This window comes from Watersipora subatra, chromosome 5, assembly GCF_963576615.1.
Source record: "Watersipora subatra chromosome 5, tzWatSuba1.1, whole genome shotgun sequence".
NCBI classification, from domain to species: Eukaryota; Metazoa; Bryozoa; class Gymnolaemata; order Cheilostomatida; family Watersiporidae; genus Watersipora; species Watersipora subatra.
In genome coordinates, this window is record NC_088712.1 from 21,358,273 (window position 1) to 21,385,937 (window position 27,665).

A 27,665-nucleotide genomic window follows, 5' to 3' on the forward strand; every position below is an offset into this window, starting at 1 on the left:
AAAGTTTCAAGATCCAGCCAAAATTAACCTCCATGTCGCTGGCAAAAACTGTTTACAAAACATTCTACAATCCTGAAAACTGGGAGTTGTCTTTCCATCTTACGATATAAGCTAGACACTTATCCCTCTTTACAATTTTCATAATGACTTAGCAAACGATTAAGTGAAACAAGCTCAGAGCAAATGTTTCACTTAATATTCAATAAAAAGCATTCGTGATAAAATGTTTATTTTATGTAGAATACCATAACTTGCAAGGCTTTTGTTGCATTCTTTAGGACAAATGGTCAACCATAACTGTTGTGCCGATGAAAGTAAATACATGTAGTGAAGCGTAGCGTTACCTAATATCATTCCAAAGTTGGGTACCTCCATCTCAGCTGCCCTGATCAAAGCAGTGATGCTGGCTGTGCCAAATACAGGGTTGTCCTCTCTTTTTACTAGATCGGGCAATACCTGCTGTTCCTGCAGGTAGTATTTTAATACACAGCTTTTGAAAATTAAAAAAACAGGATTGAATTAGGCATTTGATTTTAATAGAAGATTCAACTGCTTGGACTAAAAAGTAATCACGAACTTACCTTCCCTTCCTTCCATTTATCAAACACATCATTAGGGACACGCAAACCCTGCATAGTCGTTACTTCGTCGCAAGTAAGGATAGCACATCTTTTTGAATAGCGTCAAAGCTTACGTGATGAAAGACTTCACGTCATCGAGTGCAGAGATATATTTTCTTAAAATTCACAAACATTACACAGCCTTCAGAGCAAAAATGTAGGTTCATAGAATTATGTCAATCAGCGGTAAGACGACTTTTCAGACAGATCAGAAAACTGGTCTAAAACTGTCAGTAACATTGACCCATAACAGCATGAAGGGAGAATGTGTGCGACGCTTAAATTTACAGCTTTGTATAAAGGTTTCAGGCAACAGTTGAAGTGTACCTACAGCCAATCACAATACTTGCTCCATTCAGCCACTTTTAGCTGCGAGAATGACAAACAGTGCATTTGTGAGGTGCGTTCACTCCTGTGCTGGAAAAATCAACAAAGATTCAAAAAGCTTTGACTTTTGCCCACCAAAGTTGACTACAATATGTTATGTACAATAAAATAAATTACTATAGCGAAAATCTAAAATAAACTGCTTGTGATAAATGGAAGACAACAGAATTGGAGCTAGTAATCGGTTTTCAACGTTAGTCAAAAAAAAGGTTCTTTGCCTACAGAAAACCACAGTGCCATCAAATTATGTTTACAAGACCTCGAGCAGTTACACGTTGTTATCTGTTATCGAAACTGTTAGATTGCCATCATAAAGCTTAAGTCAAGCTAACTTTGCGCTATATATTCTAATGTAGCTAAATATTCTACTACAAGTAAGCTATTTTGTTTAGCTATTTATTACATAGCCATAGCTCAGGCTTATATAAGCTAGGTCTGGAAGGCAACAGTGCAATACATACTATGAGATTGAATAAACCACATCTTGTGTTATTATTCATACAGGAACATAACAGAAACCCTGCAGAAGCTGTGATTGCTTTTTATGGTACACAAAGCAAAACTCTAATGGTAGCTTCTAGCAATTTGATCAAATCGCTTGTCCAATCGCTCTTGTAGAGAAATGACAGCAAAATTGAAGCAATAAAAATTCAATAGTAAATTATCCGTTAACACCAAGGTTTCATGATGCAAGCATTGAAGCCATCAGATGCTGTAATCAAACTATTTGTTTCTATGGCTTGGTTTATCTACCTACATATTTCTCAACTTGCAGTATAGCTAGAAAAATAGCCAAGATTTTTTTAGTCATTGCTATATATGCTTTTATGAGATAATGCAGCAGTAGAAATTCATAGCTGGCAGCATTTGAATGCTCCATTGTTGTAAGGGCAGATAAATCTAAACTTCACTTCATGATACATGTATTAGAGTCAAATATCGTTGTACCAACTGTCAAATATTGTTGTTTTATATTGTTGTGTGGTAGGTGAAATTCTTTTTATCCTATTTTCTTTAGGCAAACCAACTTGTACATACCTTCCCAAGGTATTAGGTAAAACCTTTGAATAAATTTGTCAAAGATGTTCAACGTTTCTAATTGTGCAGCGGAAACTGCGAAGGAGAATACATAAAATCAGTCTTCAAGCTTTAATTCAACGCTTAAATATGTCCAACTTGCTTTTGTGCAAATGCATTAACTAAGGTAAAGCATTTTACAACTTTGTTGGATGAATAGAAGGTGGAGAAAAATGGAGGCCAGGCAAGAGATCAGTCGACGAGGACATGAGGACTAAAGGAGAGGTAGAAAGGTATGCCATAATAATCAGAAAATTTGGAATAAGAAGGAACTTATGTGAAGGTCAAAACACTACAACATGGTTATTGTCAGCACTGACATGTCAAAACTTGCTGATGTTGATACCTTTTGATCCTTGAGCACTTGGTGTAGAAGTAAAGGATGAGATGGTACAATATTAAAACATTTAATTTATTTGAATACAAAACAGACATGAAACAACAGGAAATACCATGACAACGTTACAACAGGAAATATTATTTTCTCGCAGCACAGTATTCCCCATCATAGAGCCAACTTCCATCTCATAGACATGGTTATTCAATAAACCTCATCAGGTGTTTCTCCAGTGAACTACCACTTGTTTCCATAAACCTCTGGTATGTTTAACGAAGCAATAACTACCCTCTTCGAAAGACTGCCTTACGTAATGTTATCTCTCATGAAGCATTTTGTGAATTAATTCCACCTCAGCCAAATTACCAAACCTGTGCGAGCCAATAATCTTCTGGTGACTTTCTTTATCTTTAAGTTTGGGGATGTACCAAGAAGGGATGAGTTTGGATTCATCCTTCAGTTTTATGCCAAGTTTTTTAGCCACCATTGCTGTAAATGATAAAAGAAACATAGAGAGGGAAGTGAGCCAGACCTCGATAGACCAAAAGCTGATTTTAAGCATTTTGAAAATTTTAGAGAGTAACTCATTTAATTCTTTAATAAATCAGATTATAGCTGCGCTGACATTTCATGTGTACTTAATGGTAAAATGAAATGCTTGCACTCAAATCTTGTGTGAAAAACAAGTTACACCTACAGCTAGTTGGACAACAATGTCTACAGGCCTATGTGAGATTTTAGTTGATGATTTGCCATCATTTAACACAAGAAACAGTTATATTATTTTTTACATATCTTAAAGTAAATATTGACATATAATTTGGCTGTTCGATATCCTTTTATTAACATACAACTTCCTTATCCTATTCTTTATATAAATGTACACATATATGTAAATGTAAATGAATAGGTTTAGATACGGTAAGTGCTGTTACCTAGAAAGCTCCATACTAAAAGAAATGTTAGTAGAGTATAATATACCGTAAGTCCTCATGCTCAAGCCGCGCGGCTTGAGCTCAAAAACAGATGACACACGAAAGAAAAAAAATTCTCCAACAAGCCGCGTATGCCCACAGACCGCGGCCAATGACTGAGGTTTTGTCATCCTTGACCCCTTCGGGAGCGAAAGTGTTAAGACGGGTTTCGCTATAGCCCCGTCTTCTTGAATAAGAAACCAGGCTACATCAGAACACTTGAAAAGAATTTTCTTTTACTTCCAAGTTCGAATTAAAATTCCTAAACCCTTGCATCAATAACTTATTTGCCATGTCTAAGCTATATTTTTATTGCACTGTTAGAGGGCTTCACGTTTATGGAAAGATGCCAGTCAAGAATGAAAAGGTGTTAATTACCTATGACTGTGGTGAGTTAAACATGAGCGATATATTCTTCTTTATTCTAAAATATTCCATAAACATGACCTTGAAAATAAACGACTAGGTCGCCAAAACCCCGTACATAAATGTGTATCATGACTGCGATTCTATGGTTATAGCGCGGAACTAAGCAGAGAGCGCATTTATCGAGAAGCCGCCCTGAGCCCCACGTAAGTTTTAAAAATTTGGCTTTAGCCGTGGCTTATGACCTTGAACCAGAAGCAGCGCCCAACGACAGGCCGCGCAGCTTGAGCATAAGGATTTACGGTAATATATATTATATACACATATATATACATACTACATATATATGTATATATACTACATATATACACTACATATATATACAGTGCACCCTCGAGATACGATTACCCTGATATACGATTTTTTCACCTTACGAAGTCAAATATTGTGATATCTTCACCTCGCTATACGAATTTTATTTCACCATATGAATTTGAAAAAAGTTTCGCCCGAGGAAAAATTTGGCCGCCGGTGTGCTCATAACACGCGTCGAAATAAAAAAGACACCGAAATATAGTTTGCCGAAAACGTTCTTAGAACGTTTAGAAGAGACACGATGATCGACTTCTCTCATGTCCGCGTGGAAAATTTCGCGCAAAATACACAAGCAAGAGCAAATATTCATTTGCAGCGTTATTATAGCTTTTACTATAAACTTTCAAGTCAGCATACGTATATAACTACAACTATCTACATTTAATTCGTTATCTATGGAATCTGAGACCGATACAAACGTTACAAAACGAAGGAAAAATGATTTCTATGTCAACAAAGTTGGATGTCGTAAATAAGAAGAAGGGACCCGTATTATTAACATTGTCAAGGAATATGATCGCAACCAATCAGCATTTGCAATTATTATTAAAACAAGAACTCCATTAAAGCAAGCACAAGAAAGAGCTTCCGACTGAAGATTTGAATGAGCTAGGTCATGCACGCGATCAGCATTCAAAAGGAGCAACCATTTTGTAAAGGCGAGGATGTAGAAGATACAAAAAATCCCACATTCGCAGAAATGTTTCACGTGTTTAATTTACTGATGTGGACTGGTACATTAAAACAATGCATGTATAATATATATTATTTATCTCTTGTGTGGCATGTTTTTCATATTTTATTCATTTTATTTGTTTCCTTTTGATTTTATGTTTTATTTTCTTGTTTAACCATGTCTTTGCGTATGGGCTTGTTATCTTCTACGTGAATACAATTCATCGTATGTATGTATGTAACTCATATAACTAGCTACTCAAGATAGTTGACGCATCCACATTACTTTCTGAAGCTTGCTAAAGCCCTGTCCCCCCCATAGGCTATAAATACGTACAAACTTTGTATGTATGGTTACATTGATTCTTGTGCACATTTCATACAAGACAAACTACTGTACCACATTCTCTGGATCCTTTTACAAGCGCTAGCTAGCAATTTTCTGCATTGCACCATCAATTTTTTCGTAGAAAAATTTGACAGAAATGGAGACTGAACAATGAATTCCAATTCATTACGTTTTAAATTTATTTTCAAGTGTACAGCACCATAATTAGCATTGATACGTTTTTGCCTCCTCTCTGCTTTACCCGCTACATGTACCAGCTACGTTACTCCAAAGGTATGTACGTCCAGTATAGAAAATATAATTTTATTTTTCTTTTCGGTAGCCATTAAATGGTCAAGTATGCGAGAGGCCGCTTTCTATAACTGCATCGCTCGGCCTTATTGATTTAGGTCGAAAAAGATTTCAACCAGGTAGGCTAAAGTTTATAGTGCAAGTGAAGATAGGAACTGCTGAAGGATAAAATTTCGTAATAAAAAGTTGAAATTCAGTAAAATAGTTCAAAATACATACTAAAACTTAGTTTTAAGTGTAGGCTTAGCAAGCTAAACTTACTTGAAGTGAATTCAAAGTTTATGTTATGCGTACCTTTTGAAGGCAAGAACTTACCGTACGTACTACATTTGGTACACACATAATTTTGCGTTTTATTGCAGATCATAACCATTAAAATACACTAAATACAATACAGTTACTGTAGGTAACTATAATTACTAAAGTTAACATACTATTTTGTTGCTAATTGTCAATATGTACACATTTTTATAAACAAAATTGACGATTTTTACCAGGGGGTGTTTGCATTGTATAATTACAATGGTCTTTATACCCCGATATACGAATTTTTCACCATACGATGCCAACTCTGGAACGAATTAACATCGTATCTCGAGGGTGCACTGTACTTCATATATATACTACATGTATATACTACATGTATATACTACATATATACACTACATAAATACACTACATATGTATACTACATATATACACTACATACATACACTACATATATATACTAAATATATATATACATACAGATATACACTACACAAATATATACATATATGCAGTACACATATATATTATTTAATACGTACTTTACATATATACATATGTATATACATATGTATATATGTATATTATAAATCTATATATATATAAATAAACACACACTGAATATATAAATATATACCTATATATATATATTTTATTTTTTTTAAGTTTGTGTGTATGCAGGTATGTGGATTTGTGTAATTCCAGCTATAACTATTAGAATCTCGGAATAAAGAATCTGAAAAGCGAAAGATTTGATATCGGAACCTCCCATTCACCCGTCTGACTGCCTTACTAATTAAACCACACAAGCTTGATAGATTCACTAGGCGATATATGTCGCTATATGGTTGCAAATACGCTGCAACGCTTTCGGTCACGACGCAAAGCCATGACGTAATGCCAGTAGAAGCCGTAGCTCTAATTAGTAAGCTTGCTCAAATTTTCCATCAAGTTAAGTAAGCTTACTAATAAGAGCTATGGCTTCTACTGACGTTATGTTATGGCTTTCCGTCGATTCCATAAAAATTTTCATCAATTTTCCACATTGCCGATTGGCGATGTGCCAGGCTAATAGCAAATGGCAGGCAACTCTCATTACCTCTCATTGTTTATAGACAGATTTTTAATACCCGGGCAATGCCAGGTAGCCCAGCTAGTACTTATATAAACTCTGAAGCCAACGCTGTTGATAATTAGACAAAAAATGTGCCGGTTTTGACATATCTTAATACATGTGTACTGTTTTTTTGTGCAACCCTTAAACATTGAACCAGTGGCAGATAGTAACTCTGCTATCAAATTTTAAAGTATTTCTAGATGTATCTTGGTGAAAGTTTTAAAGCAAATACCCAATCTGTAAAAGAAACGCCCCTGCCATTTAGGCAAAGCTTAAAGACAATTAGACAATCTTCAACATTAGTTTTCTATATATAAATCTCAGTTTTTCGTCAGTCATTCCTGTCTGTCCAGCTATAGCTGAATCCAGGATTGAAAAATCCACTCCGTATTGGTTTACAACTCACGAAGATAGCAACCGCAAGCTTGTAAACACGAATGTCTAATCACAAGGTTATGCAGTTCCTACTCTTCCTTTTGCTCTTTCCTATACTGAATACTATACTAAATTATTAATCAATACAGAGTGCCTATGGCTTATGACGCCCCTGTAATAAGATTTTTTCGCCTTACTCTACAAACACGATAATAGGATAAGATGATAAATTTGCCATAATAGGGCGAATTTGTTTTCCGCCATACGAAATCAACAGTATGGTGTAGTGTTGGCAGTTGGTGAACTGATTACGACGAAAAAACAAAATGTCGATATGCTATTTGCAGAAATACTTCCCACAATGCCTGAAAGAGATATACATTGCTCGCTATCTCAGTTCAGCATTATTCATTAAAAACAAATTCAAAAACAGATGAGTGATCAAATTTTAGTTGGAAAGTTGAAGTTTACTAAAATACATACTAAAACTTCCTTCAAGTGTGTGCTTAGTAAGCTAAATTCATTTAAGTTAGATTCAACGTTCATGTTATAAGTAGGCTATGGTTTACCACGGTACGTACCGCACGTTAATAAAAATTAACGTTTTTTTTAAAACAAAAATATTTTCATCGTTTGCTCGGATAGCAGTGTTCTGATTGTTACTTTCGATGGAACGAACATCTTCTAGTTGTCTAATACCTTCCACAATATCTTTTGACCTCAACTCTTCTTCTGCACTGCTGAACTAGCCGGTATTGTATATAACTAGCCGTGCTACCCAGTATTAAAAATCAGCTTATAAACAATGAGAGGTAATGAGAGTTGTCTGCCACTTGCTATTAGCCTGGTACATTGCCAATGGATAATTTGAGTAAGCTTACTAATAAGAGCCAGGCTGCTCAAGATTTTGCGTCATGGTAGGGTCGAACGAGGTAGAGTATTTGCTCTCATATAGTGACATATATTGCCTAGTGAATCTATCAAGCTCGTGTGGTTAAGTTAGTATGGTATTGGACTGGTGAACGGGAGGGTCCAAGATCAAATATTCTGCTTTATGGATTCTTTATTCCAAGATTTTAATAGCTATAGATGAACATATACAACGCCGAACAACCAAAATTGACAAATATACCTCTAATTGAACACCACCTCTTTGACAATCTTTGATTTTTACGAGCCCAAAATATTAATTGACCAGTAGAAGTGTCCACAAAATCGTATTAATAATGAATTGTTTATATATTGTTTATATCGCTAACAATTAATTTCTCGTTGCTCAATTCCAAAGCTTTTCATTTTTTCTTTAAAACTTTGAAAGCAATAATAGCAATAGCAATAATCGATCCCGGTCTCAGGCTAGTAGTGGTTCTCTATTAGTAGTGGTATCTAGTATCTAGTGGTGTAGTGGTTCTCTATTAGTAGTGGTATCTAGTATCTAGTGGTGTAGTGGTTCTCTATTAGTAGTGGTATCTAGTATCTAGTGGTGTAGTGGTTCTCTATTAGTAGTGGTATCTAGTATCTAGTGGTGTAGTGGTTCTCTATTAGTAGTGGTATCTAGTATCTAGTGGTGTAGTGGTTCTCTATTAGTAGTGGTATCTAGTATCTAGTGGTGTAGTGGTTCTCTATTAGTAGTGGTATCTAGTATCTAGTGGTGTAGTGGTTCTCTATTAGTAGTGGTATCTAGTATCTAGTGGTGTAGTGGTTCTCTATTAGTAGTGGTATCTAGTATCTAGTGGTGTAGTGGTTCTCTATTAGTAGTGGTATCTAGTATCTAGTGGTGTAGTGGTTCTCTATTAGTAGGGGTATCTAGTATCTAGTGGTGTAGTGGTTCTCTATTAGTAGGGGTATCTAGTATCTAGTGGTGTAGTGGTTCTCTATTAGTAGTGGTATCTAGTATCTAGTGGTGTAGTGGTTCTCTATTAGTAGTGGTATCTAGTATCTAGTGGTGTAGTGGTTCTCTATTAGTAGTGGTATCTAGTATCTAGTGGTGTAGTGGTTCTCTGTTTAACGCGGTCTTTTTACTTCGAAGTAGGTAGCCTACATATATAAAAAATGGCTTAAATTTACGATGGTACATGAACTTTCAAAATAACGCTATAGAAATAATTACTGTCTCAGACTAATCCATCGTTCTTTTTGACGTCATCAAGTCGTTTGCACATGAGCTCGTTCACGAAAAAGCCGCCATAATTGTAGAAAACGATCGTTTTTCTTTTATTTACGAGTACTTTTAGGTGTTATTTTGATACTATAAATAAAAAATGCAAACAAAAGCATCGTTTTCAAATATTCATTGCAAAAGCTTCGTGTTTTTAACGATAAAATTGTCTATAAAGATGGCCGACAATGATAAAATGACGTCACGAAAAAACGAAGGATAGTGGTTCCTTGTTTAACGCAGTCCTGATACTTCGAAGTACATGTACATATATAAAAACGGTTTGAATTGACGATGGCAGATTTAACTTTTCATGCAAATAATTACTAAAACGTACAGGGAACGTTGAAAGCAACGCCATGGTTATAACTACTAACTGTATCACGCAAATAGTAGTTCCTTGTTTAAATATATATGTATTTATGTATATAATAAACATGCTCTAGTTTGAACTTATATATACAAACATTGTTTTACACTAGAAATTTCCCTGTCATACAGCCCACGATCAAAGTGATATTGGAAAAAAGAAAGGGTACTGATGGTTGAGAAATGCAATATTAGCAGTCAAATGGCACTGCAGTGCAATAGGATAACTGCAATGGTAGCTGCAATGTACTGGGTGTTATTATGTACAACAAACAGCAATAATGAAAGGAAAAGATTATACATGTATGTTTATACCTCTCCCCGCAATAGGAGAAATGCAATATTAGAAGTAAAATGCACTGATATTATTAGAATAATCAATACCGCATTATTAATATAGTAATACAGTAATAATAAAAAACCAATGCACAATTTTTTTTACATCTCAAAACGTCATAGCAACCAATATCAAGAAGTTGTGATATTTATATAGATTTTTAGAAAATCTATTTAACAAAACTATTTAAAAAAATAATAACAGTAACATATTGCCCAACATCGGTCACTATATACTTCAATCTTGTAAATTCGAATGCTTATTCTTATAATTAAATCTTATAAAATCGAATAATTGTTCTTATAATTAAATATTGTAATAATTTCATAAGAATCGTTAGAAAAAATATCATCGTCATTTCCTTTACTTTCAATGCTTTGGACATCAGTTTGAATACCAAAGTGCTCATCATAAGTGTCCAAAATGTCAGTTACTTTGAAATCGGCAAAAAAAGAAACAATTACTTTTCAGTACTTCTACGTTAATTACAGAAACCTTCGGCAATTGGACAATGCCATACACTGGTAAAATGTGCACGTTTTTTTTCATGAAATGCCCACGACTTAATGGTTTTATTCTCTGTCGCACGGCCTTATCGGCGTTTCGTTGGCCGGTCTTAATTCTGATAGAAATAAGGCTTGTCAAGTTTTAATAACGATTTTAGACCAAATTAATCTGTCTATTTATGTATAATCCGATCAGATGGGTGTAAGGTTTAGGATATTGTCTACAAATTTCAAAGACTTGGCAACATATTTAAATAGGTTTATACGTGTTTTGTATCGTTATTATACTTAACCAACTCCATTGAAAAATGGTTACATTTGTTGATGAGATTTCGGTACAAGGGTTTGCGACGGTGTTGATGAATAATTTTCGTGAGTTGTGTGCACATATGCATTTATCATAAGGCTCCCAAACAATGGGGATCCTACCACACAAAGCTGTCGTCAGAATAGTCACTTTTAAAATCACTGTCGTCACTTTTAAAATCACTGTCGTCACTTTTAAAATCACTGTCGTCACTTTTAAAATCACTGTCAACCTTTTTCAAATTGGTAACCAAAACAACCTCTTTCTTCACATTCGTTATTTTAATACAAATATCTATACTGGTGGCACTGGGTTGCGTTAAAAATCTGAAACTTGCTAGGTTTGAACTTCTGCTAACCAAAAGCATGGCTCAACCAGCGACCTTCACAAACACATTAGTGATGTTTGGGAGCGTTGCTGATTACTCCGCGAAGAGTGACAGCCGTCTTAGGTTTTTAGAGCTATATTTCTTGTACGGAAAATAGACCGAGATTGCCTTTAATAATCACTGTCAGTCACAGACTCGGAAACGGATTTGCTGTCAATGTCGTGGCATTTCATTGCTTTAATTATTTGGCAGTCTATAAATGCTGGGCCAGATGCTTCAAACCAAAACTAGTGAAGTTTCGGTTGACCGTGGTGATTTATGAACAAATAATAAGTTGGCCTAAGTTAGTAACGGTACGGCAACACGTAACAAAATTTCCGTTGGTTCTAACCAAAATCACGAAATGATTGAAACACACAGAATTATTCTGCGCTGCTAGAATCGTGCTAACGAGCACGATCTCAGCAGCTTTTGCAATTAGTATAGTCAAAGAGACGTATAATGACACACAATAGTAAAAGTATAAGTGCAAATCAACATAGTACACACGATGCAATTACTTAAATTGCGTTATTGAATGTATTTATTGTTTGGACACTATAGCTACAATTTGTTTATTTTTTAATTATATTTCCTTTTTAGCAGCAAAAGTTTTGCGGTAGAGAATGTCGACATATCTAGCGCAAACAAGTCAGTTGCATCGTATTTACTATGATAACTTTCTGTAATAATTTTCTTGTGTGTCGCATTATGTTTTCGGACTACGTATATCTTAAAATTTGCTAGTCGTGTTTGCTAACTAATAATAGCGCGACTTAGACAGTTACATCGTGTGTTCTATGTTGAAATGCTTCCGTATTTTTATTGTGTGTCACGGTACATGTCTTGGACTATACTAATTGCTAAAGCTGCTAGATTTGTGCTCGCTAATAATTTGTTTAATCTGTTAAAAGCGTTTCGTCGACGAACTCGGTGGGCATGCACAGCTCAAATAATTCTGTGAATTTTGACCGATTAATTCTGCGTTTTTCGTGATTTCGGCCAGAATTCCGAACCAACGAAAAATTCGTTACGTGCAGCCGTACCTTTAGTAATCCTATTTACGCAATCCTCGTCACCTACATTGGTAAATGGTCGTCTCGTCTGTCACTTTTTAAATATCCCTGTCGTCGGGTCGTCAGAATCGTCACAAAACATGGGAGGACCCCCAACAATCGCTTCGCTCATGTTTGGTCGTGGGAATAAATATGTATTTATACATAAAAGATATACCCTAACTTGAACTAAAACTGATCTCAATTTGTACCATACATTGTTTTTTGAATCAATTTTGACATATTTGACCAATGCGAGGCACTCATTATAGAACAATTGACCAATGAAAAGTACTCACTGTAGAACAATTGACCAATGAGAGGTACTCACCGTAGAACAATTGACCAATGAGAGGTACTCACCGTAGAACACATCATCAAACTCGACGAACTTTGTGAACTTAGCAATAATGTCCATCGGTTCGATAAGCTCAACAGATATGAGATTGGCTCCGGCAGCGATGAACGGAGGCAGCCACCGGTAAGGATAAAACTCAAAGCTCAAGTAATGGGGATCGGTGATATCACGAATGGGACGCGAGGCAGGCCACAACTTGCCAGCAAACAAGTCCCTAGGGTAATTGGAGTCCTTCAAGTATTGAACAAGTCTACAACGGAATGACATAAATGACACATATTAGACTGTGAATAAGCCTATTGAACCAAAAGTAGGCTGAATGGAGAGCGTGCCTACCTGTCAACGTTAAGGCTATAGTCACCATCTATCAGAAACAAGTATCGGGAGGTGTTGCAGTGATAAGCCATGTAGCGAAGACCGACTCTAAACTTGATGGTATTGTTATAGTAGTGGTCAATAAAATTTGCCTGCACAATGTCTTTATGCTCAGAAAGTTCTTCATCTAGAGCAGACTGGCATTTCGTGTTGTTACACTGACCTGCAATAGACTTTCATTCTTAAGTTGCGCTGCAGAATCGACTAGTAGAAAACTGATGCAGAGATTTAAAAAAAGCTGATCTGCAGAACTACCTAATAATAAGCTGATCTGCAGACCTACTAAATAGAAAGCTGATCTGCAGACCTACCTAGGAGGAAGCTGTGCTGTAGATTATGTGATTGGAGATCCTGGATCCAAGTCCTCCTCAACATGTCTCTATTGAATCTGTCCTCTACTCTGGTCTTGATGAGAACAGTGATAAGGCAGCCAGCTACGTAGTAGAGAGTAACATAGTAGAGTGTAACATAGTAGAGAGTAACGTAGTAGAGGTAAAATAGTAGAGATGTCACACATTTAAGGCAACAAACAGATGGCTCCATTAAACTTAGTGTAAAAAAAACTGTATAAATATGGTCTACATACTAACATAATGTACGTGAGTTTAGATCAAATGATGCTACAACTCACTACTTAGATTCACAGTCAAACTTCTACATATAAATTTAACTCGTAATAAAATTTGCTTTCAACATTAGAATTGTCATAAGATGGATTATATAGTCCCAGAAGAATAAACTGTAATTCATATCATCTGTTTACTGCTCAAAAACCTATGGCAACCCCTTAATAAGTGCTGCCAATAATTACAACTAGCAACAAACATTGTAAAGAGTAAGAATAAATTAATTAAATAATCAATAATAATGGTTTTCTTGTTACTTAATGATGAACTCACAGAAAATTTTAGTAGAGTTTATCAGAAAGTATCCGTTTTTTCATCATTTTAGATTGTTTTTTACGTTTGAGGTGGTCCAACTGCCAGGATGTTTCAAAATGCACGAAACTTGATCGCGGTTAAAATGCTCAGCTCAAGCCCAATGTACAATTACAGACACCTATTATAGTTGTAAAAAGACCATCGGAATAAATACGCTTAACATTGCAACATGAACGCGATAGCTGATAACAACTATAGGAATGATAGCAACTAGTGATGTCACTTCAAACGTATTTATTTGTGGAGCATTCGAACTGTGATCAAGTTTTGTCGATCAAAACATTCTGGCAGTCAGATCACCTAAAAAATCAAAAACAATTGCAAATGATAAAAAATGGTGAGACTTTCTGATACAATCTACTCAGATGTTTGTGTGAGTTCATCTTTGAGAGATGCCCATGAATAGAATTAGTCCCATGAAGGCTTAGCAATGCAGATCTAAAGGTGGTGACAGGTGGTGACAGGTGATGACAGGTGACAGAGATGGTGAGTATAACCTACTCTAGCTAAAACGAGGTGAAGTCAAGCGTAAAAACTGGAGTTGCCCGGGTTTCCTCTCTTTCATTTTTAAACAGATAGACCGCAGCGGGCATGTAGATTTTTAAAGCAATCTGCTACATCTGCTTTCATCACAACATTCCGTGAACATTTTCATTAATGGCAATTGTCCTCAATGCTTGTGAAGACTGATTTTTGAGTTTCTTATCAAATAACTGTTTGAGAGGCTGGCTATCAGGAACCAGACAACTTGTTGAAGCCAAAATATGTTGGTGATTTGGTGGAAGGCACGGAGCATGTGCATGTGAAGTTTGGACCAAATCGACTGAAAATATGCAAACATATAGCACTGATGCAGCCCAACAGACAGTGTGGCCTAGTGGTAGCGCCTTCGAATGTTAACCACGAGGTTGGTGGTTCGAGTCCTGATTAGAACTGATCTGACAAAAAGCTTTCAAACCTAAATTGGTGGGTCTTTTAAATCTAGACCATAACTTGGAGGCCCTGTGTACCACGCTACCAACTTTGGCACATTAGAGATCCACCTCTGTACTTCGCACAGTGAAATGACTACCTGGCTTTGTCAGACTGGAGGTGTTGCAAAGCCATCCCTTCGTGTTAATTTGACAGTCCCAGAAATACTGAGAACTGGATCACCTCTTCTCTACCATACTGCTCGACCCAAGCATGCATTGCTAAGATGCAAATCATTGTCGATTTTCAACCGATGGCCATATATTATTATTAGCAGACAGACACACCCAACACACAGTGGCAGCGGGAATTATTAATAAAGATACATTAATTTTCACCATTTCTTTTGAATTAAACCTACAGTTTTTTCACTTTTACTTAAAAAACTGTAAGGTTTCAAAAAACTTTGAACATTGTTTGTCGGGAATTACGTTAGATGTAGAATGAAAGCTATGCTGCACTCCATCCCATGATGAAAGATTTATATATCATAAACTGTATAATACAATTAAATTATACAATTAAAAATACAATTAAATTACAATTAAAAATATAACTTACAACTTAAATAAAAACATGACAGCTTGTATGTAGTTTTGGGCTCAAGTATGGCTTATTTCTACGAAAGTCACATCAATATGTGACAGGTCATCTTTTCAATACAAATTAGGTCGATTCACAAAAATGTTTTTTAGCGCAATGTAATAGAGAAATTTATCAGCTTTTGAAAACTGTATTCGGAATTGAAATCGAAGCAATTCAACCTGAGATACAGCTTTTTATCAATGGTGTTGATCAATATGGTCAACACAACAATCTGAGGAATTTGTCTTCAAAGATGATGGATTGGATTTTAAACAGTATTATTTGTTGACGTTTAGAAAGGTCATTGTGACTTGGCTTCAAAAAAGTCTAAGGCACATGATCAAGTTTCACTTTGGTAGCTCATTGTGCACTATATAAAATGACTCATTTTTATTGAAAATGGTGCGACCTGTCACATATCTAGCACACAAAATACAGTCTATTGAAACAATACAAACATAATTCCTTTGCTCAGACAAGTCCACATTTGATGCAACATTTCAATCCAGTAACTCACCTTGACAGTGTTTTTTATCAGGGAACAGAGTTATAGTTGTATTGTCTAGTGTGATTGGCTTTACACTAAGACTGCCACGTCTATATTCCTCTACTATCTTGTGAGCATCTATTTCTAGAGGCCATGAATATTTTGACATAGGTATAGACTCGATATCATGTATTATATCTGCAAAGATAAACAACTTGACACTTTGTGATATTTTCAGATATCAAAGACAGAATTCTTATGCCCAGAGTATAAGACTGGTCAATATTATTGTTAGTCTCTTTATGAAAAAGCCTAATTAATACACCTGTTAGTAAACAACCTATAAAATATTAGATCTATTAGTATAGCTAGGAGAATTATAGACGTAAATTATAAAACAAAAAGCTCAACTATGTCACTAAACAAGTCATCATAAGGTTGAGTGCTTCTCAAGTTGCAAATCACAAACCTAGGTTAGCACCTTTCAAAGACTGAAATTCTCTTTTACCTTAAAATATGTCCGTGAACTTACCAGCTAGGTCATAGAAGATGCAACATATAAACAAAACATTTTAAAAGTGCCGCAGTATCCATGGTTGACATTTTGAATAGAGAAAAATCTGCTACACACCAAAGACCAAAGTAAGCATGATAAGAAAAAACTATAGAAAGACCACACTGCTAGGAAGCAACAATACCGTTCAACAAGTTCGCTAAAGAAACCAAGCACACAGGCCGACAGAAGTAAACTACTTCTTTTTCAGGTTGTCGAGAAACTGCTGAAAACATTAGCTGTATGCTCTAGAGTCTAGACACTAAATGTTTCTAGTTCAGTAGGCCTATTATTAGACTAACTGTGACACAACTGATATAATGAATATTCAGTATTATTAGACTAACTGCGACACAACTGATATAATAGATGTTCAGTATTATTAGACTAACTGCGACACACCTGATATAATAGATGTTCAGTATTATTAGACTAACTAAGACACAACTGATATAATAGATATTCAGTATTATTAGACTAACTAAGACACAACTGATATAATAGATATTCAGTATTATTAGACTAACTAAGACACAACTGATATAATAGATATTCAGTATAATTAGACTAACTAAGACACAACTGATATAATAGATATTCAGTATTATTAGACTAACTAAGACACAACTGATATAATAGATATTCAGTATTATTAGACTAACTAAGACAGAAATGATTTAAGAAACTCACCAATAGGCCTGATGACTACAAAAAAGAAAATATCATTTATGAGTATAGAGAGACAACCAACAAAGCAAATATTCATTGATTACCAAAAATTGTTCATTATCAGAAGCTAAAAATATCTCGATTTTACGTTTATGAACTAAAGGGCATTTTACTACAGCATGATAAAAACTGCAAAGAGTATGGGTTCAAGTAGGCAATAAAAATAGATAACGTTGGAATATGTTCAGATATGATTATATTAACATATCAACGCGAGAGCAACTAATTCTTGTTAAAGATTCTTAGGAAATCACATAAAAAAGTTTACTAGTTTGCTGAAAACTACGAAAGACGTGATACAAAATGTTTAGAATGATTGGCTACAACATGGTCTGTAATTGGCTACAACTGGCTACAACATGGTCTGTAATTTGCTACAACTGGTCTACAACTGGCTACCATTGGTCTGTAACTCTACCAACATCCAATTTATTGCTATACATATATGAGCATGCGAGTGTATTGTTATAGCTGACTGTAAAGCTGATATATGTGAATTAACCTTTAAACTCCTCTACCAACTAAATTTTGACATACAGAAAATACACACAATAACAGTTTCATGAGTAATTATTTCACAATATGAGTGCATTTAGTGCGAAAGCAGTCATGGTGTAGATAGCACGCTAGTCTGCAAACGATGAGGTCACTGGTTCAACCCACACTATGGGTTGTCAAAAAGAATGTCCGGTCTGGCAGTGTTATTGTACGTAAGGTACACTGACAATGTTGCCGGTGTGTTCGGTGGCCACTGCCACTACCCTCATGCCACGAATCCGGCTAGTTGTGTTCCCATGAATGTGGTCACACGCTTTGAAACACCTGAGAGCTTTGAGTAGTGTAATCTCGGTGAAAACGTGAGAAAAATACGCCGAAACTGATCAATCACATGATAATTACGTTTAGATCTATACCTTTCATGTCAAGTTCATATTTTGAGATAAAACGGCGGTTAAAGTGCGGAAGGTAAAGCACTTCACAACATATGAATGCGTGTCTGTAGGATAACTTCACGGAGTGTAATTTTTCAGAAAACTCCTAAACATAACACAATCACATTCGGCATTAAACCAACACGCCTTTGCCATTGCTTTACTCCTATACTGAAAATCAACTCACTTGTGTGTAGATATGCTATAACATGATACAATGGATAGAGGCTGATCAGAACAATGATGGACAACAGATAGGGATGTCTCCGTATCCAACGAACAGTTCTGGGTATAATGGGGTGAACAGTCAGCATCCTCAAACTGAAACCAAAAATTATTCAATCTATAGTTTTAATCAATATAGTATTCAATCAATATAGTTTTTAATCTTATTGGGTTGAGAAAATCTCACTAAATGCTGTTGTTTTCATAAATTGTGGAATCAAGCCCGAGTTATATAAACGAAATGCAAAAAGAAATATATACGTATGTCTGATGTATATATACACATATATGTATATGAATGTGAATTTATACACATGTACAATCAATATATATAAAAATGTACATGAGTAAAAGCGTAAGATCTGAGCAGAGTGCTCAATGATAAAATCAGAGCAAGTTAAAATCATTAAAACAGACTATAACTTTAGATAGAACACTTGATTACTATTACATGATTACAATATATTTATTACTATTTATTACCAAACAATGCTAATGCTTGGTAAGAGCAATCTGAAGATTGCTCTTACCAAGCATGAAACTAATAGTAATCAAGTGTTTATCTAAAGTTATCGTCTGTTTAATTGATTTTATATAAAAATGTATTTATAATCGAAAGAGAAATGAAATACTGTTTGATGAATAATAAACAAACAGGCAGCAACAAAAGAGGTTCAAAGGTACGAAAAGTGACACAAAATTTTTATTCTACTTGAAGATCCTGTTAAACCAAATTCAGATGAAAAAGTCCGTAAGCACCTGTTAAGCAGAGTCTTATTTTATGTTATTTGTGATATCAGTTCTCTTGTAACTGACTAAAATTTAGACCTACATACATGCATGTCTCCACGACTCCAAAGACAGCTATTGACAAGTCATTTGATGACATTCAAAAATGTGGTGTTCAAATACTGCTGATTATGCGTGTTCACTATTGCCTATGCAATACTTCATATAAAAGTACATGGTAGAAAATATTTCACAACGTTTAGTAGAAATAAAACGTAAATTCAAGTAATACTAGGCTTTAATAATTTTTTGAGTTAATGCAACATATATGATTTGGACTGTCTCAGTCCTGTATCCAGGTAGCCATGCAGACTGATCTCCCTACTTGATTTTGGACGAGAACAATTTAGGGTCAGGGATTTTTTTAGAATTGAACCCAAACCTTTTGTTCACAGGTCGAGTGCTCTAGACAACAAGGTCATTTTCCATATTGACGGATTATATATCAATACAATATTGCTCGCAGTGATAGACAGTACACAATTACATGACCTTCAACTATGAATGACAAATACAACCTGAATTGCCAAATAATTTGGCACACTCGCAATTGGAATCTAAGCTTGACAAAAAACTGCTTTTGGCTGATATGTGGTCATAAACAGAGCTGATCATGATGCCAGACTAACTGATGTTAACATTTAAGGAAGTGTGAGAAATAAAGAAAGCCAATGTAATGGTCAGCCTGAAGGGAGTAAACAGGTGAGAGAAAGGCCTGAATACTGTATGTCACTTGCAAATTAAGACCTGCCTTCTTACCATGCAAAATGTTTATTCTCCGGGATACATGACAGAGTAATGCATCGATCGCAAATGGTCATCCCAAACACTTGGTAGATGCATACCTTATATTCTCGCCATGCAAGGTGTAACCAAAACAAAACCAAATTAAGCTCAAAAAGGTAGATTGAGATTATTATTAAGGCAGCTTGTTATTTGATTTGTGCTTACTAGATGGGAGCAAAGGCAGAAAATAACCAATATTTGCCATTTCTTGCTCCAATCAGACATGATATACTCATTTGGTCAGTTTTAACCCTTTCACTGCCAAGCATGTACAAATTTGGGTATCTGTCAAGTGCCAGCCATTTTACCGAAAAGTGCCGATATTGCGTCATGATATGTAAACAGTATTTTTTCCAATTTCAATCTCTATCTAGAACATTCTTGTTACATATTTTAATTTGCCAACATTTTAACCATTATTGCTATGCAAAAACTCAATGGATTTATACTTTGTGTGATGATAAAGCTGTGTGAAGCTACGATCGATGCGAAGCTAAAACGATCTTCTACAATGTTCCTTACTCTTACAAAATTATTACTTTCACCACTATCAGAGACAGTGCTGCTGCTTTAATTATCTGTACAATCACGAAAATCAGAATCTGAATTGGCTATAATGTATTCAACAAAACTAATTACCTGTTTTCTGACGCGCAGTAATTAATGAACTCACACAAACGAAATGTTCGTTATTAAATTAGAAATTCTCAAACAAAAGTTTAAAATTGCTTCGTTATTTTAGGCTAATTTTATCGACAAATCTTCATATAACACTGTCAATTTCATAAAAGTCTTGAAGACTGTGGGTTATGCTGTCAACGAATAATAAAGTTAGGTAACTACGCAACTGCTGGGAAAGTCGCAATAATGCATCTACGGCAGTCGTCCATTGAAAACACATTTATGCGTCTACGGCAGTGAAAGAGTTAAAGTGAAATCTACCGGTGGAGACAGAATTGTCTTTACTATGTTTCAGCTTGTTGAGCAGCACTATGTACAAAACAATTGTCAAGCTGATAAAAGAGACATTTGCATTACGAGGAATTCTGCGTAAAAGCTGATGAGCAATTTCCCACGTCAGTTGGAAAAGGCACACAACTTTTCATTGTAGATGCCCCTCAACTCATTAATGCATTCATCTGCTGAATATTTATACGAAAAATGCACAAGCAAACCGCTTATCACAAACATGAGTATTATTATTACATTGCTATTATTATTATTACATTATTATACGTTGTTACATTGTTTAATCAATGATTTTAGTCAATGATTTTAGTCAATGATTTTAATCAATGATTTTAATTAATGATTTTAATCAATGATTTTAATCAATGATTTTAACCAATGATTTTAATCGATGATTTTAATCGATGACTTTAATTAATGATTTTAATCAATGATTTTAATTAATGATTTTAATCAATGATTTTAATCAATGATTTTAATCAATGATTTTAATTAATGATTTTAATCAATGATTTTAATTAATGATTTTAATTAATGATTTTAATCAATGATTAAAATCATTTGATTTTCTGATGCCAATTCTGGTTATTTTATGTACTAAATGCAAAAATTACTGATAGATAGATTGACTAAATGATGTTGTTGGTTAAAACATTCACTAAAAACCACATAACAGGAAATTCCTCAGGAATGAGAAAATGAAGAGAAGCCCACATACACAATTAGAGTTCAGCTGAACAATACAGATTGCTTGCAAATGTTCATGAAAAATTACATAAAGTCAGAGCTCAGAAGCGAAACTTATGAAAACAAAGAAATTTGAGCATCATCAATAAAAAACAAGTCTAACAGGCTATATACTTGTATATCTATGTTGAAGAAGCCAGCTAGGCAGTGGGAAAGTTCGACAAGGAGATAACTTCAGAGAAACAAAATTAGCTAAGAGTCTAATCGAATTGAAAAAGGATAAATGAAAACAGACCACCGACATTGTCTAGGCAAGCAGATTCCATATCTAACAATTTGCACAGGCAAGCTCATCACCCCTATTCACCGCCTACAGACAGACAAGCTTCCGTTTCACCCAGCAAGAAAATCAGTCAAGTGGAATAAACAGTCTGAACATGGGAGAAGTCAGGTTGATTGCATGTGCTAGTTGGTTGCAGCTGCACCACTTCTTTGTGGTTGTCAAACTGCTGAAAAGTAGCTTATTAGGCAAGTCGAGGGTATAAGTAGTTTTGTCAAAGAGCCACTTTCTTGGCATGAGATCTAGTGGCTACAGTGATACTGTCACGACCTTTCAAACTGCACACAAACCTAACAGCTCCACTCTGTACGTCGCAGATTTAGTGTACCATAGCTTTGTTGGGTCCCACATTGTATTGATTCTATATTCTAAGATTCTATATTCTAGATTCCCGTATTCTAAGATGGATCCACATGGAATGGTGTACGCTAACAGCCAGCCGTTTTATGATGCAGTACCAAGTGTATATTTGGTTGCCTCCAAAATTTTACTAGTTTTCTCAGTTGTTGATCGAAGTGTAGATCTTATTGCAGAATGACACCTAGATATTTGGTGTTTTCTATCCATGGGACATGCAATGAGCCAAGCTTATATTGTAACTGGGGTTTAGGGTTTGGTCCGCGGGACACGGCACTTTTGCAGAGTTGAAAGGCATTTTCAAACGTTGAGACCACTTTTCTGCACTGTATATTCTCCAGGAAGGTAACCATTTCTTCTTCATCATTAACTTCTTGGAATATAAAAGCAGGATCAGTATAAAAGCTGACGTTACAATTGACAGCAGCTAATAAATCATTATCATACATAAGGAGGGTTGGCCGTAGCACCAAGCCATGTGACACACCAGATGATACTGCACATGAATTTGAATATTCACTCTTCAGTACGACACGCTGCGTTCATTCTGTCAAGAATTCTTGTATCCAATTTGTCAGAATGGAATTTAAACCAGATATCTGTCTACGTTTTGCTTATAAGAGAGCATGTGGGACTTTGTCGAAAGCTTTTTGAAGTCTTACATCAGCGCATGAGTAGTTTGGAGTGTTTCTGCAGTCTCAGCAAGATCATGAAACATTGCGCAAAGTTGTTTCACATGACAGGCCTTTCCTACAACCATGTTGTCGATTGGGTAGAATACTATCAAGTTTTTGTTGAGGCCTTGAAGCCCTAAAAGCACTACCTTATTTAGTGTTGAGGTTTTTAATTAGTAGCAGTAGGAGTACCATACCAAACTGTGCTATAAATATACAAATGTAATATGCTACACTTCCACTGACTTCAATCAATCTTTTGACATGAGTAGATTTTACATGTGACTTCCCGGTACACTTGTAAAAACCTAAAAATCAAGGGCGATATTCTAAAGAACACACTATGAAAAGAATGGTGGCCCTAAAACAGGCTTTGTGAGGAACAACTTCGAAGAGTTGTCTGTATGCTGTCCATATCTGTATGCGTGTCTAATTTACCTATGAACAAACAATGATAGCTGTTCGTGGCAGTTATGGTTCAATTATATATATATATTCAAAAAATATATAAATATATATATATATATAGATATTGCAGTGTCTTTTGGTTTTCCGTTGTCCATGTGCCCAGTTATAGCAATCTAAATCTAACAATGAAAAATCAGCTTTACAGAGGATGTGAACTCTGTGACATTCAAATGATTTATTTACAAACCCGAACCACCATTAGGCTAAGCCGTTCTCACTATTCTCTACGTTCTTACCATATTTATCCTTATTGCGATTGCACACGCCAAAAAAGCCAATTATTTTTTATTGTTACTTAATATTACCTTTAACGTTTGTTATTTATTATAAATTGCTTTCAAAGAATATTTTTTACATTCACTCATTTCCCATCCTTAAATTTGTATATCTAGCCATAACTTGCTAATTATTTCACACATAAACACTGTTAGGTTTCTGTATGAATAATAACACAAGCTATAACAAATGTGGTTTATTCACGCTCATACTATGTAATAAACTAACATATAGATGGAACAATAGTGTATAATTAAAGTATAACAGTAATAATGGTTCCATGTATGAATAATAACAAACTATTACAAATGTAGTTTATTCATAATTCATATTCTCATAATATGTAATGAACTTATAAATATAAATAGTTTATATAACCATTAGCTATGGCTATTTAATAGGTAGCTAAACAAAAGCATAAAATTGATTTATTAGATATAGAGCGCAGAGCTAGCTTGATCTAAACTTTTTTATTATAGCAATTGGCAGAGGTGAAATTCCTGGCAAAATATTCCTGGTGAAATATCCCACCATGGCATCATCTCCTACTCAGCCCGCACTTAACAGATGATGTACTCAGAGACGGTGTCCACTCACATATCAAACCCTCATCTACATTTAGATACCAGCCTGAATACCTAGACATATGCTCACAGGCTAATAGAGACTTCTATCAAAGAGGACAGTTGTAATTGCTCATCCTCTTTTGCATTCACCACCTCGTAGACATACGAGACAAGCTTAAGAGCGTAGCAGCTGTTTAGCGTAAGTGTATACTTATTACTCAAGCTTCCACTAGGATTGCACAATAGCTCGATAGTCAACTGCAATAGTCGGTAATTGTCTTCTTAATATGAATGTTGCCTATTTTAGCCTATCAAAACATCCGAAACTTACATATTGTTATCGAATAATAAAAAAGAATACAACCCGATAGTTTTGCAGATAGTTTTTGTAGCTTTTTTTGCAGATTTTTTTCTGCAGCTTTTCCTTTTGATCTTTTCAGGCACGTGTGGTCATCTGGCTAGTGAAGTTTTTTCTTATCAGGTAACTCGATAATATGATAGTTTTACCAGTTGCCAAGTCACGTGATAACTATCGGTAAACTTAGTCTGCTCATTAATAATTCAATAGCTATCGCTATCGGTGGGACAACTCCAACGATAGTCAATCACATCTTTTCAAACTACAAATGCCATCCCTAGCTTTTACTAGTGTTATTATTTTATTCAATTTAGAATTTTGTTATTTCTGTAACAAGGTGTTGGTTTTAAGAATAAAATACATCTTTGATGCCAAATGCTATCTTGGTATTGGCATAACTAAGGTTGCATTGAGATCTAGACTAAGCCTCTCAGACTAAACCAGCGACACTTAACCATCGCAGTAAGATTAATACACCACAGATATGATTAATCATACATTCATAACATAGTCAGGAATGCAGGAATAATCAATCATTGGTGTTGTGTAGGTGTCATCATGTAAGGGTGTTGTATAAAAGTATTAGCAAAAGCAGATAGCATAATGGAGAAACGACTAAACACCAGAGACATATGCGGTATAACAATGAACATGACACATAATACATTAGAGGACTAGCAGTAAAGACAGTCATCATATACTCATCTACAAGCAGCTTAGAAACCTCCTGTGGAAGTAGCCAATGAGGAAAGAGACATCAATTCACATGCCAGAAAACCATTAAAATATATCAGATCTGTACTAGACACGACCAAGAGAATTGGAGTTAGTCATCATTCAGGGTCATCGTTAATGGTTGTCTTTCTCAGCCGACCCAGGTGACCTCGGGTGTGCCTCAGGGTTCAGTGCTCGGACCACTACTTTTTCTCATTTACATCAATGACCTGCCAGATGCTTTGGACTGTCCATCAACATCTATACGCTTATTTGCCAATGATGCCATCCTTTACAGGCCTGTTAGTTGCGTGTCCGACAGCCAAGCATTGCAGGACCAGTTGAGCAGAGTTGCTGCGTGGGCCGGATCTTGGCAGCTAAAGTTTAATGTAGCTAAATGCACATCTACGTCAATGGAGCCGGTTAAATTTTTGCATACATACAGTTATGGCGGCACTCCGCTTATTTCATCCCATTCCTTTGTGTACCTGGGCATACAGGTTTCTAAATCGCTCAATTTTAGTGATCATATAAATTTTATTATGCGTAAGGCTAATGCCACCCTTTACATGCTTATGCGAACTCTCAAAGGAACTTCCCATGCTGTTAAGAGAACGGCTTATTTTAGTGTATGTCGTCCTTTACTGGAGTATGCTTCAGAGGTGTGGAATCCACATTTTATGTACATCATTAGGGATTTAGAAGCCATAAACAGAAGAGCGTTCAGATGGGCAAACGGTTTTAGAAAGTATGACAGTATTACATCTTCAATGGAAAACATGTCTTGGCACACTCTTGAAGAGAGAAGATGCACTAAGGATAAAAACACTTTACTGAAAATTTTAAATCAAGACCTTATGGTCGATTTTAAAAAGTTTACACTGTGCAACTCCGCCTATTTTACTCGTGGGTCTAATATTAGGCACACTATTAATACAGATGCCATGAAGTTCTCATTTTTTAACCGAGTCATGAAGTTTTGATATATATATGGAACAAGCTCAATAGCAGATTTTATTTAACTCTCGATTTTACAAGAATATCTGATCTCTTTTATCGTTATAGTCGCATCTTATCTCTAAAGGCTTATCGGGCCACAAGAGATATTTTATCGAGATAGATAGATCATTTCCAATTATTATACTCTCATAAGTGACTACTTAAGACAAGTTCACTTGATGCTAATCCTCTGCAACATAACGAACGGAACCTGACCACCTAAACACCTTCTCACAGGCTAACAGAGACATCTATAAAAGAGAACAGCTCCTATAAAACAGCTCCAACGACTCAGCATCTGTCTATCTATCAGATCAACCTATCTCTCCTTCTCAAGGACCTGCCGAGGCTTCCTCTGTTGCTGAGTCGCGTTCCTCTGCCTCTGGAGCCTATCTTTCCTCTATCTCCGGAGTCTCTATCCTTCCCTACCTATGAAGCCTTCTTCTCCATCATCGGCAGAACCTCTTTTACTAGCCTATTTCAACTACCAAGCCTCTACATATAAGGACTGCTATGACTCTCATCTGACTATCGAAACTTGCAGCCGTACGAGACCGAGCACGCAAACATGGACGACCGTTCGAGTAGGGGTGTAACCTTTATTGGCTATTTTACCTTTTTGTCATTAATATTATATTGTTTAGAATGAATTTTGTTAGTTGTGCATTTTAACTGTTGGACTTATAGAATAAAGTAGTTTCAGCTTGTAAATATCAGTATTGCTTACAACAGCTTAACACCTCAATAGTACCTGAACCAATAATAATCAAATTAGTTCCCACAAGCTAGGCAAAAGTCCACTAACTGAATATAGTAAAAATATAATCAAATGACAAAGCAAATTTAACACTGATGTTGTGTGTAGATCGGATTAGTTATGCATAACATAATTTCTCCAATTGCACCCATAACAAGGGAATTCCTAGCATTAACCATACAATAACATACCGCGAAAATAAAACCGTTTTGGGTTAACTAGGCTATTTCCGTTAGGATAAAATTTCAATGTGCGATACTGTTGAAGCAACTAGACATAAAACACAGCTGCTGGTACAGCATTAAGGTGTGGGAGAATACGGTTCTATTTTGTTTATTATTAAAATAAAGAATTAACTAACTACTATACGGTTCAAAAACTTCGACGCGGTATGCGCGTGTTCCTGAATCAATTGTTTCAATCCGCTGACCAATAACAGAAATGTTACAGTAGCGAACC

General features: G+C 35.5%; 1 protein-coding gene across 1 annotated transcript; it reads right to left on the reverse strand.

The window, feature by feature from the left end:
* Window positions 1-2,482: 2,482 nt before the first annotated feature.
* LOC137396720 (beta-1,3-galactosyltransferase brn-like) lies at window positions 2,483-27,619 on the reverse strand. The gene is made up of 8 exons (XM_068083030.1): window positions 27,568-27,619; window positions 18,429-18,562; window positions 17,271-17,285; window positions 16,058-16,225; window positions 13,354-13,476; window positions 13,004-13,205; window positions 12,673-12,917; window positions 2,483-2,910 (listed from the first exon to the last, which is right to left on the reverse strand). Exons 2-8 carry the CDS (start codon window positions 18,553-18,555, stop codon window positions 2,738-2,740), a joined length of 1,053 nt encoding a protein of 350 aa, XP_067939131.1. The 5' UTR covers window positions 18,556-18,562; window positions 27,568-27,619; the 3' UTR covers window positions 2,483-2,737.
* Window positions 27,620-27,665: the final 46 nt, after the last annotated feature.

Coding starts and splice junctions, on each gene's coding strand:
- LOC137396720 (XM_068083030.1), bottom strand. CDS start 18,555: ATGCTGACTGTTCACCCCATTATACCCAGAACTGTTCGTTGGATACGG. Junction 13,206..13,353: donor ACAGCACAGCTTCCTCCTAG/GTAGGTCTGCAG, acceptor AGTCTATTGCAG/GTCAGTGTAACAACACGAAA. Junction 12,918..13,003: donor TATAGCCTTAACGTTGACAG/GTAGGCACGCTC, acceptor ATTCCGTTGTAG/ACTTGTTCAATACTTGAAGG.